General features: G+C 38.3%; 1 protein-coding gene across 1 annotated transcript; it reads left to right on the top strand.

Annotated features, from left to right (window-relative positions):
- The first annotated feature begins 12,557 nt into the window (after positions 1 to 12,557).
- Positions 12,558 to 14,174, top strand: LOC104110070 (uclacyanin-3-like). The gene is made up of 2 exons (XM_009619489.4): positions 12,558 to 12,821; positions 13,546 to 14,174. The coding sequence occupies exons 1-2, from the start codon at positions 12,662 to 12,664 to the stop codon at positions 13,968 to 13,970; spliced, it is 585 nt and encodes a 194-aa protein (XP_009617784.1). The 5' UTR covers positions 12,558 to 12,661; the 3' UTR covers positions 13,971 to 14,174.
- Positions 14,175 to 16,160: the final 1,986 nt, after the last annotated feature.

The raw sequence follows: 16,160 nt of genomic DNA, 5'->3' as shown, positions 1-16,160 counted from the left end.
GTTTTTAATGAGGCAACCATCGATCGTGATAAACTTATAAACAATTCAACAGTATCCGAGGCATCTTTACAATCGACCTCGAATACTGGGGGGGCATTAGCCCTCAAATATATCAAGTTCTGATGCAAGAAAGTTATTTCGTAACAACAGGGTTTCAATAGGAAAAGTTGTAAGAGCCAAATGGTCAAAACGAACCATGCTCATATAGTTGGCCCAAGCCCTGACGTAAAACATGAACACATGTATAATGACTTGAAAAGAAAATTTTCTTCTTTACCAATATCTTATATCCAAGAAATATTCCTCTATTTCGAGATCTATTATGCAAACAGGATTGAGATAAATCTCCGAGTTCGAGAAAGCACTCACTTGACCATTACGCCTACGGGCTACACTACTTCGAGTTTGAAACATTCACTCGACTAATAACTCTACGGGCTACTCTTATTCCGAATTCGAGAAAGCACTCACTCGACCATTACGCCTACGGGCTACATTACTTCGAGTTTGAAACATTCACTCGACTACTAAGCCTACGGGCTACTTTTATTTCGAGTTCGAGCAAGCATTCACTCGACCATTATGCCTATGGGCTACATTACTTCGAGTTCGAAATATTTACTCGACTACTAAGCCTACGGGCTACATTACTTCGAGTTCGAAACATTCACTCGACTAATAAGCCTACGGGCTACTCTTATTCCGAGTTCGAGCAAGCACTCACTTGACCATTACACCTACGGGCTACATTACTTCGAGTTCAAAACATTTACTCGACTACTAAGCCTACGGGCTACTTTTATTTCGAGTTCGAGCAAGCACTCACTCGACCATTACGCCTACGGGCTTCATTACTTCGAGTTTGAAACATTCACTCGACTACTAAGCCTACAGGCTACTTTTATTTCGAGTTCGAGCAAACACTCACTCGACTATTACACCTACGGGCTATATTACTTCGATTTCTCACTCGACTAATAAGCCTACGGGCTACTCTTATTCCGAGTTCGAGCAAGCACTCACTCTATCATTACGCCTACGGGCTACATTACTTTGAGTTCAAAATATTCACTCGACTACTAAGCCTACGGGCTACTTTTATTTCGGGTTAGAGCAAGCACTCACTCGACAATTACGCCTACGGGCTATATTAGTCCGAGTTTGAAACATTCACTCGACTAATAAGCCTATGGGCTACTCTTATTCCGAGTTCAAGCAAGCACTTACTCGACCATTATGCGTACGGGCTACATTACCTCTAGTTCGAAACATTCACTCGACTACTAAGCCTACAGGCTACTTTTATTTCGAGTTCGAGCAAACACTCACTCGACCATTACACCTACGGGCTATATTACTTCGATTTCGAAACATTCACTCGACTAATAAGCCTATGGGCTACTCTTATTCCGAGTTCGAGCAAGCACTCACTCTACCATTATGCCTACGGGCTACATTACTTCGAGTTCAAAACATTCACTAGACTACTAAGTCTACGGGCTACTTTTATTTCGGGTTCGAGCAAGCACTCACTCGACAATTATGCCTACGGGCTATATTACTTCGAGTTTGAAACATTCACTCGACTAATAAGCCTATGGGCTACTCTTATTCCGAGTTCGAGCAAGAACTCACTCGACCATTATGCGTACGGGCTACATTATTTCGAGTTCGAATCATCCACTCGACTAATAAGCCTATGGGCTACTTTTATTTCAAGTTCGAGCAAGCACTCACTCGACCATTACGCCTACGGGCTATATTACTTTGAGTTGGAAACATTTACTCGACTAATAAGCCTATGGGCTACTCTTATTCCGAGTTCGAGCAAGCACTCACCCGACCATTAAGCCTACGGGCTACATTACTTCGAGTTCGAATCATTCACTCGACTAATAAACCTACGGGCTACTTTTATTTCAAGTTCGAGCAAGCACTCATTCGACCCTTACGCCTATGAGCTACATTATTTCGAGTTCGAAACATTTACTCGACTACTAAGCCTACGGGCTACATTACTTCGAGTTCGAAACATTCACTCGACTACTAAGCCTACGGGCTACTTTTATTTCGAGTTCGAGCAAGCACTCACTCGACCATTAAGCCTATGGGCTACATTACTTCGAGTTCGAAACATTTACTCGACTACTAAGCCTACGGGCTACTTTTATTTCGAGTTCGAGCAAGCACTCACTCGACCATTATGCCTATGGGCTACATTACTTCGAGTTCGAAATATTTACTCGACTACTAAGCCTACGGGCTACATTACTTCGAGTTCGAAACATTCGCTCGACTAATAAGCCTACGGGCTACTCTTATTCCGAGTTCGAGCAAGCACTCACTTGACCATTACGCCTACAGGCTACATTATTTCGAGTTCAAAACATTTACTCGACTACTAAGCCTACGGGCTACTTTTATTTCGAGTTCGAGCAAGCACTCACTCGACCATTACGTCTACGGGCTAAATTACTTCGAGTTCGAAACATTCACTCGACTACTAAGCCTACAGGCTACTTTTATTTCGAGTTCGAGCAAACACTCACTCGACTATTACACCTACGGGCTATATTACTTCGATTTCGAAACATTCACTCGACTAATAAGCCTACGGGCTACTCTTATTCCGAGTTCGAGCAAGCACTCACTCTACCATTACGCCTACGGGCTACATTACTTGTTCAAAATATTCACTCGACTACTAAGCCTACGGGCTACTTTTATTTCGGGTTCGAGCAAGAACTCACTCGACAATTACGCCTATGGGCTATACTAGTCCGAGTTTGAAACATTCACTCGACTAAAAAGCCTATGGGCTACTCTTATTCCGAGTTCGAGCAAGCACTTACTCGACCATTATGCGTACGGGCTACATTACTTCTAGTTCGAAACATTCACTCGACTACTAAGCCTACATGCTACTTTTATTTCGAGTTCGAGTAAATTCTCACTCGACCATTATGCCTACGGGCTATATTACTTCGATTTCGAAACATTCACTCGACTAATAAGCCTACGGGCTACTCTTATTCCGAGTTCGAGCAAGCACTCACTCTACCATTATGCCTACGGGCTACATTACTTCGAGTTCAAAACATTCACTCGACTACTAAGTCTACGGGCTACTTTTATTTCGGGTTCGAGCAAGCACTCACTCGACAATTATGCCTACGGGCTATATTACTCCGAGTTCGAAACATTCACTTGACTAATAAGCCTATGGGCTACTCTTATTCCGAGTTCGAGCAAGCACTCACTCGACCATTATGCGTACGGGCTACATTATTTCGAGTTCGAATCATCCACTCGACTAATAAGCCTACGGGCTACTTTTATTTCAAGTTCGAGCAAGCACTCACTCGACCATTACGCCTACGGGCTATATTACTTTGAGTTCGAAACATTTACTCGACTAATAAGCCTATGGGCTACTCTTATTCCGAGTTCGAGCAAGCACTCACCCGACCATTACGCCTACGGGCTGCATTACTTCGAGTTCGAATCATTCACTCGACTAATAAACCTACGGGCTACTTTTATTTCAAGTTCGAGCAAGCACTCATTCGACCATTACGCCTACGGGCTATATTACTTCGAGTTCGAATCACTCACTCAACTAATAAGCCTAAAGGCTACATCATCTCAAGTTTGAGCAATCACTCAACTCGACTACTAAGCCTGTGAGCTACCTTATTTCAAGTTTGAGTAAACGCTCACTTGGTTATAAAGGCTACGAAGTCCAAATTCGATCAAATTCCCTAAATCCTTATGAAAATATTCAGAAGGCATAAATGAAATCTTCACAAGGCATGAAACAAAACAGAAGCAAGTCGGTAAAATAAAAAGATATTTATATATATACAAGATTGTTTACATGATTGATTGCAACGAAGAAACTAAGGACTAAGATTCTTGGTTATCTCCGGGAGCGGTCTCTTTTCCACCGGGCTCCCCCCCTCCCCCCTGGTTCTTGGACCCGCTCTTACTCCCATCATTATCATTATCATTATCATCATCGGAAGCCAAGGTTTCATCATCGAAAACCAAGGCTTCAGCATTGGCTTCGAGTTCTTTAGCCCTTTTTATCTCTTCAGCGAGATCGAAACCTCGAGCATGGATCTCCTCCAGGGTCTCCCTCCGAGATCGGTACTTAGCAAGTTCAGCGACTCAATGTGCTCCAGCATCGGCTGCCTCTCTTGCTTGGACCTGGGCAGCTTCGGCATTGGCCCGATAGATGGCCACGAGGGCATCTGTATCGGCCTTTGCCTTTTCGGCGTCAGATTCGACCTTGGTAAGTTCAGAGGCCAACCGAGCCTCGAGCTCCTTTATTTTTCTTGCTTGAACTGAGCCTTTCTCCTTCATTTTTTGAAGTTGGTTTTCGGCCGATGATAATTGGGCTCAAGCAGCTTCTTTCTCTGCAGCAAAGCGGTCCATACCTTCTTTCCACTTCAAAGACTCCGCTTTTATCACATCGACTTCTTCACAGAGTTTTTCGATCATCTCAATTTTCTGTTGCAGTTGTGAGACCAAAAAATTAGCCATCGTTCTGGTATCGAGCCCATAGGCTTTTAAAAGTATTATTACCTGCTCAGACAGATCGGTCCGATCTTGGTGAGCCTTGGCCAACTCAGCTCGGAGGTCTTTTATTTCCTCTCCCCTTTGCCCAAAAAGGAGTTTTAGGGAGTTCCTCTCCTTTGTAACCCGTTGAAGGTTAGACTCGTATCGACACAGCTCGGTTCGGGACCGAGAAGATGCTTCTCAATGAACTGCTGTGGCCTACAAAGTAAGAAGAAATGAAGTTAGAAAAGAAAAGCAAACGTAAAGGTAATACCAACAAAATAATTTAAGGCTTACCTGATTCAAAACCTGCTGCACTCTGTGAAAAAGATCCGATGCATCACTAGTACCGGCAACGTCCTCGACACCGGTAAACAGGTCACGAAAAGGATCCTCTCCATCATGAGGCATGTCTAGTTCGAGGGCCCCCAAAGCTTGGGCTTCCTGAATCTCCCTTCCGAAAAAAGCAGGGAAGGTGGGCAAGTCTTCGATTGCTACTGCCCCAAGTTAATCACTTGGAGCATTCTCTTCGGTTCGAAGAGACTCGAGGAGAGCCCCTCCAAACATATCCCCCATCTGTTGGCTTCGATGGAAAGCATCTCCGATCTCCAACAACTTGGGGACTCCGCCCGAATCTTTCTCCGATATATCCTCAGTTCGAGGCAGAGCCTTATGAACCAAGATCGATCCAGCTGCCTGTGGAACGTCGGTGGTTTTCTTTGTTCGGGCCGCCAGCGCGGACCCATCATTTTTTTTCTTTTTCTTCTTCTTCGTCTTCATCCCTTAGACGCAGAACTGATTCTACGGTCAAAGGAATGGTATTCTTGTTCGCTTACGAGCCGTCCTCTTCTTCGGTTATGGATCTTCGGGAACATAGGCTCTTTTCCTCTTATTATCTTTTCACCGGCTTTGGGACAGAGACCGAAGCCTCTTCCTCGACGGACGAGGGCCTCAAAATTGGATCTTTGCCCACACATGCATATGGGAAATTTTATTAAAGTATATGGAAAGCATCTCGTTCGAACTACCAAAAAGTACGAGAATGGGGCATACCATAATTTTTGGCCTCCCATCAGCCCTTTGACAAATCACGCCATGAGCGCTCAGCGTATGTGGAGGACGAAACCAGAGCTCGTACCCAGTTCTTGAGATCGGAACTGCTCCAGGCATCTAGGGAACCGCTGCATCACAAAAAAGAGGAATATCGGTGAAAAAAGAAATGAAAGGGCAAAATAGAAGTAAGTAATAGCAGAATTACACTTACGTTTCATATTCCACTCCTCAAGAAAAAGGCATCTTTTCAGTCGGAATCAGGTCTGAAATCCTTACTCGAACGAACCTGCCCATCCAGCCTCGATCCCTATCCTCATCAATGCTCGAGAACAGAGCCTTGGTAACCCGATGCTAAAGTTTTATTAACCCTCCTCAAAAAAGGCGAGGACGGTACAATCAGATGAGGTGGTCGAGGGTGAACGACATCCCCTCGATTTTGTTCACAAAGTATCGAATCAAAATAACGATCCGCCAAAAAAAAGGATGGACCTGGCCTAGGGTTATTTGGTATTGACGGCATAAGTCAATAATAACAGAGTCGAGGGGACCTAACGTGAAAGGGTAAGTATACACACTTAAAAACCCTTTCATGTAAGTGGTGATATCTTCGTCGGAAGAGGGGATTATAATTTCTTTGTTCTCCCAATTGCAATCTTTCTTTAGCTATTTGAGGTGCCTCCCGGTTATCGAACACATATACCTCGATACTGGCTCACATCAGACAGGAACCGATGAGCCCTTATCGACCGTAAAATCAGAGGTAAGGACACACGCCCCAGGAACACACTCCTCAGGTCGTGGCTCTACCGGTGTTTCGTCGGCGACAGACTGTGAAGATGAAGCTTTCTCTTTTTGAGGAATGGTTTGTGATGTTTTCGCCATTTTCGAATTTAAAGGTCGAGAATAAAATAAAGTGACAAAGATTTGATAATTTTGAAGAAAGGCTTTTGCAAAGAGGAATCACAGATTTGCGAATAAACTCAGAGGGTACGAAAAAGAACTTGGGAAATTTGGAAGATTGAAGATGTAAAAGTGGTAAATGGTAAAAGGAAGGGCTATATAGATTAAAGCATTGGCGGTTCAATATCAGCGGTGGCCGACCACCATCTGACATGCATTAAATGCTTTGAAAAACTAAATCGACGGGACAGCTATCACGCGCGTCATGATCGAGCCTAGTGTGAACGTCAGCTTATAATTCAATCGAGCCATTAAGAAATCATATCGTTTCTCACCACATCCTTCCCGAGAAACGAGGGGACTATCTGTATACGGTCGAAATAGATTTCGGCCTTCGTACGATTGATCGAGGTCGAAATATAATGGATCGAAGAAAGACTTCGTAATATCGAGATGGGTTCCGAAGATGGTACAAACAAGTTTCAGATTTCAGGTATAGGTCAAACACCGAGTTCGAAGTCATTATCGAGTTCGGGTCCGAATCGAACTATGATGAGATGATTTCGAGCTTAAGGGGCAGATGCCAACCGGGACCAAGTCCGAATCATCACCTGACTCGATCCATATCGAGCTCTAGAAGCAATACCGACCAGCATCGAGGCCGATCGAGCTCGAGCTCACAGACAAGAGCCGTTGCAAACACACTAAGGGAGAGAATCTGGGCGAAAATTAGGGAAAAACTGATTTATCATGGGTTCTCCACTATGTATTTTTATTATATCTAAAGTAGAATCCTCCACTATAAAGAGGATGACTACATTTCTGTAGAGGGCGATTTTTTGCTTACATTGTAATTCAAGCACCATATTCTCCTATATTCAAGGATTATTCTTTTAAGCTTCATTAATTGATTCATTATGCTTAGTCCTAAAAATCATCTTTTTTCCAACCTTGTTTAAGCATTCTTTGCAATCCATATTTGATATTTCTATTTATCCCTATGATTTGTATCAAGATATACCACATATCTTTAGAATTACGTACAAATTCAACTCTATCCGTTTTTCGGGTAAATATTATTCCATTCGCCATAAAACAACCTATAAGAAACAATACTTCTTCCAGAAAATAATAAAAAAAGGTTCTTGTTTTATAAAGAATAAAATAATTATAAATACATAATAATAGAATCTGCACCTATATTTTATCCAATCTTCTGCTTCTAATCTCTTAAATTATTTTCTAAATTTTTTTAAAAATAAAATGAAATCATTCAAAGCTTTACGTTGTCTCCGTCGTAGAGCAGCTAAGCTAATTACATTTTAGAAGTGCATCCCACATCCCAAAAAAAAAAAAAACCAAGAATAGAATATTAAAGAAATGTAAAAACTTTTTGTTTAACAAAAGATGCACATTTTTTTAAATGTTTTCATTCTTCACCATATGCATTCTTTGCAGTCAAATACTTAGAGATAAGGATTTTCTCAGATTTCATGCAGCAGGCCAAAAGACTTGGCATCACGTATTAACGATTTAAAGATTCCTTTCCTGAATTATTTTTCCTTTTGAGGTATGGGAGACGAAAGTTCCCAAATTTACCCAATTTTTTTCTTTTATCTTATTATTTTATCCGGTAAATTTCACTTTACCCCCTTAACCTTTTAGCCCCTTAACCTTTTAGGGTATACCCCCACCACCTTTTGAATGGGAATGGTAAACCCCTTAAGGTGGAGAAACAATATCCCCTCGCCTTTTGAGAAGGAAACGAACCCCCTTTGACTCAAAAGTCAACAAAAAATGAAATAGAAAAACTCTTACCGGAATTTACAAATGTCATTATTATCCCCTGACTAAATATTACAACAACACGATTAATTTCTTCCTTTAAAGAGAAGCATCTTCAAAAAATTCTGATTTTACACTAATAACATAAACTTGGAATACACTAATACTTAATACAAAGACTTATAACAGAATTAATTATATTTTCATCTAAAAAGAAATATCTTTAAAAATATGAATTATTACACTAATAATTGTTACATGTTGCCAAGGCTAAACTTTCTTTAAAATCTAGTATTCATTCAAGAAGGTTTTCCTCTGGCTTTTGCCCCCTGAACGTAAACAAATCTATTTTTGTTCTCTATGAATATATTCATACTTTTATATGGATGTTATTTGGTTTGGGGGTGTTTTGTTAGGATATGAGAAGAAGTGGTAATGGTGGCAACGAGTTATATAATGCCCACAAATCGTATAGATAGGGGAAGATGAATAGGAAAAGAAATACATAATATAGGCTGTGGTAGAGAAGCAACTAGCATGAATGTGTTGCAAATATTAAAGGAAGACAGAGAAACTACCGTGAGTACTACTAATGACATACAGTTATTCATACTATATGGGATAACAATCTTTTCTTTTTAAACAAGTTATTTTGGAGGAAAAATTAATCGTATTGTCTTAATCCTTAAAGTTTCCTCCAAACAATGGAGGAAAATGACATTTTATAAATCCTGGCAAGGGTTTTTCCATTTTTTTGTTGACTTTTGGACCAAAGAGGGTTCACTTTCCCTTTCAAAAGGAGAGGGAGGTAGGGGTATACAAACCGAACTAGAAAACCGCATCAAATCGAAAAGTCAAACCAAACTGATTAAATAACCCGATTAGGTTTGGTATTGAGTAAAAAAACTCGAACCTTTGCTTCCCTCCATCGTTTTCTTACCCTAAAAAGGTTAAAAGGGTAAGGTAGAATTTACTCTATTTTACCGTCAGTTCCATTTTATATGGCATACTTTTCTAATTCGTTCCAAAATGAATAATAATATATTTTTATATTTGAAATCACTTTAACTTTATATTTATCACTAATTTCACCTCTAATGACATGTTCTTACGATTTTTTACCTGGGTCAACTTGTATTAATTAATCTCCACGTTGTTCCTTGAATCATCATCGACAATAATTAAACTAAAGCAAAAAAAGAAAAAAAGAGAAAAAAGAAAATGGAAAAGAACTTTCTCAAGTATTCCAACCAGAAAAGTTTCAAATTGAAACCAATTCCTGTTCTTATGGGATGTCTATATTAAACTAACTAACAATAATGTTCTAGTTCTTGTGAACAAACAATATTGGACGTGCAATAATTTCGGCATTCTAGTTATTCCTAGGAAATAATATGAGATTTCCATTTCATTTGTTTGGCATCAACTGATAGATAAAGTCAAAAAGTATTTAAGTAAAGAATTTCACAAATCTAAATATTTTCTTATTCTTTTTAGAGTTAATATTTCAAAACTGTAACTAACATTAGTTGAGTGGTTAGATCAACTAGATTGATTATTTTATGCTTAGCACAACTTATACACGAAACTTAATTTGACGTCAAGTTTACTATTTATAACTAACTCAGATTCTGGTAGCTGGCTTAAAATTAACATAAGTTGACCCTAACAACGTATTATTCGTCGTGTGTTTCGCTAGAGGTTGGTATTCCCCGTTGGGGGGGGGGGGGGGGGAATGATTATTGGACCAGCAAGACTTTCCCAAAAATAAAAATTGAAAATGCAAACTGTTACTTTGACTAATTAATCTGCATTTAGCTCTGATTGGATTAGAGGACAACTAACGCATGGCCTAACAAGTAACAAACCCAATCAACACAATGGAATATAATTGATTGGTTCAAGTCAAATATATACGTGACAATCATTTTCTCACATAAATAATTATCAAATATTATAAGCGAATAATATATCATGTGTATCTTATTCATAGTGCTAAACCTACTCCCTGCATGATTAATTTTATTACAAATTAGGTGGCGCCTTGGCAAGTAAATTCTCAAATTATGAAAAGTCTGATGTGAATAATACCCACAGCTAGCTATTGCCTATTGGCTTGTTAATGGGGTGGCAGCTCATTTTTTGTTGTTGGTATTGTGACCCCTTTATGTTATCCGATAACACATTGCTTACTCCCCTGTTAATTATGTGAGAAGAAAACAAGAAGTATGCTTTAATACATATATACTTTTGAAAAATAAAGCCCTTTATGCATATTTGTTGCATTCTTTTTGTGATTTGATTCGTCCTAGAGAATAATCTTAAGCCAGTGCGGCTCAACACTATTGGAGGCAAAAAGTCAAACTAACATAAGAGGCCTTTAACCTTTTTTTCAAAAAAAAAAAAAAAATTCTTATATACTATTATTTATTTAAAATCTAATTTTTTATCTTTTTGTGATGCAAAATTATGAATAATTATTTTATTATAAATTTCTTCTAATATTTCCTTTTCAATCGGTACTATAGATAATCCATTTAATCTTTCTTGCGCCACGATTGATTTTAAGTAAGATTTTATTAATTTTAGTTTTCAAAAATTTCTTCCAAGTTTCTAGTTTGTGGTCGAGGGTGGCCAGAGGCAATTGCTACAGGAACTAGTATTATTATTCTATAAGCGATATAAGCATATGAAAAAGAATCAAGTCTTTTTTTCTGATTGAGTATATCGACTAGAGTATATCAATGATTCAACTTTTTTTTCCTTAAGTTTTGAATAACCGGATTCAAACTATCTATTTGACATATTTAAATTTTGATAAATACTAAAAGGATAATATATGCATACATATTGAAATACCAAGAAAAATAAATGTTAGATGAAAACTAATACTAAAAAGTTGGAATAGAAGAACCTGATTCATTAACTTGATGTGAAAATAAATATTTATTGCTTACACAATATACTTCTCATAGGCTTTAACTGGATAGACGAACGAAAAATACAGAACAATAGGATCTCTTGGAGGCACAAAGAAAAAATATAATAGTAGTAACGTTTGGTGAGAACTGAGAAACATTTTAAAAAAAATTGAATTTTGTGAAAACCTAAAAAGAAAGTGAAAAGATTTACATAATATTTAGTGAGAAAAAGACATAATCACTTGATTCCTTTTATAAATTTTGCATTTACATGTTACCGGCCCAATTGTAAGGAACATAGATATTTTTCCTTTTCAGTTTTTACCAAGATATGTAACAAGAGTAAAAATACTTAATTTAAAAAAGAAAATGGAAGAGGGCCATATATACCCTTGTACTATTAGAAAAGGTTTAAATGTATCCTTCGTTATACTTTGAATCCAAATATATCCTTGTCGTTATACTATTGGTTCAAATATACCTCTTTTCCGTTAAGTTTATCCAAAGTGAACATTCAATCCTATGTGGTACTGACACTTGATGAGGTGGATGCCACATGGTATGCTACCTCAGCGCCCCTAATCCATTTTACCCCTCCCTTCTATTTTTTTTCCACCACTAAAATTTTCTTCCCCTCCGCCCCCATTGCCACCATTACCGCCACCATTACCGGTACCATGAAAAATATTGTATTTTACAATTTAGTCTTTTATATATGGATTAGGGGTACTGATGTAATATGTCATGTGGCATCCACCTTATCAAATATCATTGTCATGTAGGATTGGATGTTCACCTTGGACAAACTTAACAAGAGAGGGGTATATTTGAACGAATAGTATTACAGCAAGAGTATAACAAATGATATATTTAAACTTTTTCTCATTGTATAAGGGTATATTTGGCCCTTTGCCGAAAAAATAATTATAGGGTAAAAAGTAGGGCCCTCTAAAGTTGGGGGCCTAAAGCGGGCTTCAGTGGCTTTACCCAAAAGCCGGCCCTGTGTCTTAAGCCATAATCTTATATTAGTATTGACTAATTAAAACAAGCCAATTTTGTAGCGAGAAAGCCAAGTAAGTTGCAAAGCTTAAATTCCAAGGTTAAGATAAAAAAGGGGTAATGCCACGACACTTAGACGCCACAAAGTCAGCGAAAGGATAGAGAAAGACATTCAAATATGTCCTAATAAATTAGGTAGACATGGGAAAGTAGAGGCACCAAATTCCCAGTTTAATATTATCACAAGCAATAAAAGTCTGGAATTTTTTAATATTTTAAAGGTAATTTCTAGCATTGAACTACATGACATTCCAAGTTTCATACCTTTAAACTCGCTATATAAGTAGGGCTTGCATCGTTTGCTAAATGTGTGCCATAATTTCTTTCTTCTATTTACTCTTCAACTCAATTTTATTAACTTTGAAAAGAAATCTAATTAAGTAATGGCAGTGTCAGCGGTAGCAACTCTCCTATTTCTTCTGGTTGCTTCTCCGGTGGCTTTTGCCGCGAACCACGTTGTTGGAGGAAGCGGCGGGTGGAGCCAGACCGGAGATTACTCCACTTGGGCAGCTGGTGAAACCTTCAACGTTGGTGACACTCTTGGTTAGTTTTTCAATTTCTATCATTTTTTTCTTTAGTTATTCAGTATTTCAAACTTATTGGTCCGACTAATTTAAATATATGCTAGATAGGAATTAAGTTGAACTAGATACTTTTAGGTTAATATAAAATCAAAAGTTACAATGCAATTTTATTATGATAATAATGTAAAATCCCAAAGCAAAATAGTTTACCTTACGGGGACTGTAGGGTACGTAATTGCAAAATCCCTAATATTGTGTCATGTGACACATAATCTCACGACCAGACTTAGTAATTAAAAATTTTACCAAGAAAAGTCAACTAAATATGTGCACGATGAAATATTAATTTTCCCCCTAGCTAGAATGCAAGATGATCTATCTCAATTGCGCCGATCAATTCAGATTTGTACTGAATATACTCGCTAAGGGGTTAAAGGTACTTCATTCTTTGAGACTTGAACCTAAACTTTCGAATAAACGATGAAAAGATTCCAACCATTCCACCACGCTTTCGGTGATGACTAGATTTTGTATCTATACCACAAAACATCAAAAGTAGACTTGAGAGGAGGTAAACTAGTTATATAAAATTGACAAGATATAGTTTCTTTTTTCATATCTTATGTATATCTTTAACTTACAGAATGATAATTAACAAAGAAACTCAAGGTTTAATTTCTCAATTATTATTTTTATTTAAACTAAACCAAAACATTAATTTGAATTTGCATGATGATGATCAGAGTTCAACTATGGTGGAAGCCACAGTGTGGATGTAATAAGCAAAGATGATTATGAAAATTGCAACACCGGAAACGCCCTCGAGTCTCACAGCGACGGCAAAACCACCATCAAACTTTCCAAGGCCGGTCCAATGTACTTCACTTGTTCCGCATTTGGTCACTGTCAATCTGGCATGAAGTTAGCCGTCGATGTCAAAGACAGCTCCTCCACTCCTTCAACTCCGTCAACTACTCCGTCAACTCCTTCAACTCCATCAACCACTCCTTCAACTCCTTCCGACTCACCCACCACACCCACGCCTGAGGTTGGCAACACGCCGTCCAAGTCGACACCGGTAACGCCAAACGGAGCAGCAGGAGTTATGGGCAAAACTGTGGTCGGATTTTCAGTTTTGTTGGGAGCTTTGCTTGCGTTCATGTGCTAGGCGAGAGGCAGTGCTTTGTATTATTATTGTTAATTTTATTCCTTTCTTAGTCTGCCTATTATTACTATTGGGGTTCAGCTCTTATTTTTGTTCCTTTTAATTAATGTTCATGAGCAGCTAATTTTTGTGTGCATATTGTTGTAAGGAATAAGTGATTTTTCTTCACATTTTAGTTTATCGAGCTGTCAGCTGTTTGTTGCTTTACTTTTAGTAGTAGTAATATTTTATGCCGACCTACAACGGAAAAGGACAGTTTAATTTGCTATGGCTTAGGTGCCTTTACTAACCCCTCCTCTGAGCTGTTTGGTAGTAGTTGTAGATCATATAAGATGCAACAAGATATAGGAAAATAGAAAAGCTAGAATAAGTAAGGGAAGATGGTTGGTTTTGGAAATATATATGTAGTTGTATTTGACAAGAAAAATCTTACTCATTTGACAAGTAAATGTATAATTTCATTCATACAACTGAATCGAAATATTTTTAAAACTAGATGGCCAATATTATAATAGCTGGAATACTTATTCTTATTTTGATTGTTTAAATAACAGAATTAATTAATCTTGATAACTTTTGTATTGATATTGGACATACGAATTAGCAGACAAAAGAAGAGATCGAATGATGTACATAGTAACAATTCAAATATAAATAACATTGCACATTAATTGCTTCATACTATATGGCACATATATTTAGGAAAAAAGTCATCCGAGTTATACAAAAATTAACAAAACATCGATTCAGTGGGTGTTGTTGTCACGACCCAAAATTCTAACATGTCGTGATGGCGCCTATCTCGATACTAGACAAGCTGATAATCTCAATAAATCACAATTTCTTTTAAGTCTGAAAATATAATATTTAAATACAATACGTAATCCCACAAATACTGATACGAACACTCCCCCAAAATCCGGTGTCACTGAGTACATGAGCATATAATATGGATACAAGTCTGAAACATAAGGTCTACAATAATTTAAGACCAAAATACAGTAAACAAGGAGGTAGGGAAAGAGAGACAAGGTCTGCGAAACACGGCAGCTACCTCTAAATCTCCGGAAAATCAACTGCACGGGAGAATCAACACCCGCTATGTCCAGAAGCACCTGGATCTGCACACGAAGTACAGGCTGTAGTATGAGTACAACCAATTCAGCAAGTAACAATAATAAATAAGGAACTGAAAATAGTGACGAGCTATATAATTATAATTCAATTCCAGTAATTCCAGCAAAGAATAGACATGCTTTCAAATCCGGCAGTTTAAGTCAAATTAATTTTATACAATTTCAAGTTCATGTAATCCGGATATAGAATTCTTCAGAAATTTCACCACAACAACATATAGCAGCTAAGTGCATCAACCAATGAAAAATAAGTACAACCTCTCCGGACAACAATTACTCACTGGGCTCCCAGCCCTCAACACTTACACTTAATGGGTACCTGCGTTCACTGGGGGTGTACAGACTCCGGAGGGGCTCCTACAGCCCAAGCGCTATAATCTGCACGGACAACTCACGTGCTGCACGGAAAACTCACGTGTTATAATATAAATATCTGGATCTGCATGACCAACTCACGTGCTATAGTATAATATAAGGATCTGCACGGACAACTCACGTGCTGCACGACCAACTCACATGCTATAGTATAATATCTCACAATTAGGCCCTCAGCCTCACTCAGTCATAAAGCTCTCCAGTCTCTCGGGCTCTCAACAATCATAAAATCAGCCCAAACAACAATGATAAGATACATCAATAATGAACAATTAGAGATTGAGATAAAATAATCAAGTAAGCTGTGACTGAGTACAAAACAATAATTTAAGTAGATAATTCAACATGTACACGACCTCTGTGGGTCCCAACAATACCAACATACATCATAAGCATGGTTTCTAGCATGACTTATAATCAAATTTCCACGGGACGGACCAAGTCACAATCCCCTTGGTGCACGCCCACACGCCCATCACCTAGCATGTGCGTCACCTCTAAAGTAATCACATGATACTAAAAATCCGGGGTTTCATACCCTCAAGACAAGATTTAAAACTGTTACTTACCTCGAAACGTGAAATTCTTTTACTCTGCGATGCCTTTGCCTCATAAATCGGCCTCTGAATGCCTCAAATCTAGTCACAAATAATTCATTTCAGTTAATAAAATTTATTGGAAT

Source organism: Nicotiana tomentosiformis, chromosome 1 (assembly GCF_000390325.3).
Source record: "Nicotiana tomentosiformis chromosome 1, ASM39032v3, whole genome shotgun sequence".
Classification (NCBI taxonomy): Eukaryota; Viridiplantae; Streptophyta; class Magnoliopsida; order Solanales; family Solanaceae; genus Nicotiana; species Nicotiana tomentosiformis.
Note: the sequence above shows the minus strand (reverse complement) of the source record. Positions and strands in the feature narration are given on the sequence as shown.

What these genes read in the sequence shown, in the direction of transcription:
- LOC104110070 (XM_009619489.4), top strand. Translation starts at nt 12,662, where the DNA reads ATGGCAGTGTCAGCGGTAGCAACTCTCCTATTTCTTCTGGTTGCTTCT. An exon ending in CAACGTTGGTGACACTCTTG is followed by an intron (nt 12,822 to 13,545) that starts GTTAGTTTTTCA and finishes GATGATGATCAG; the next exon opens with AGTTCAACTATGGTGGAAGC.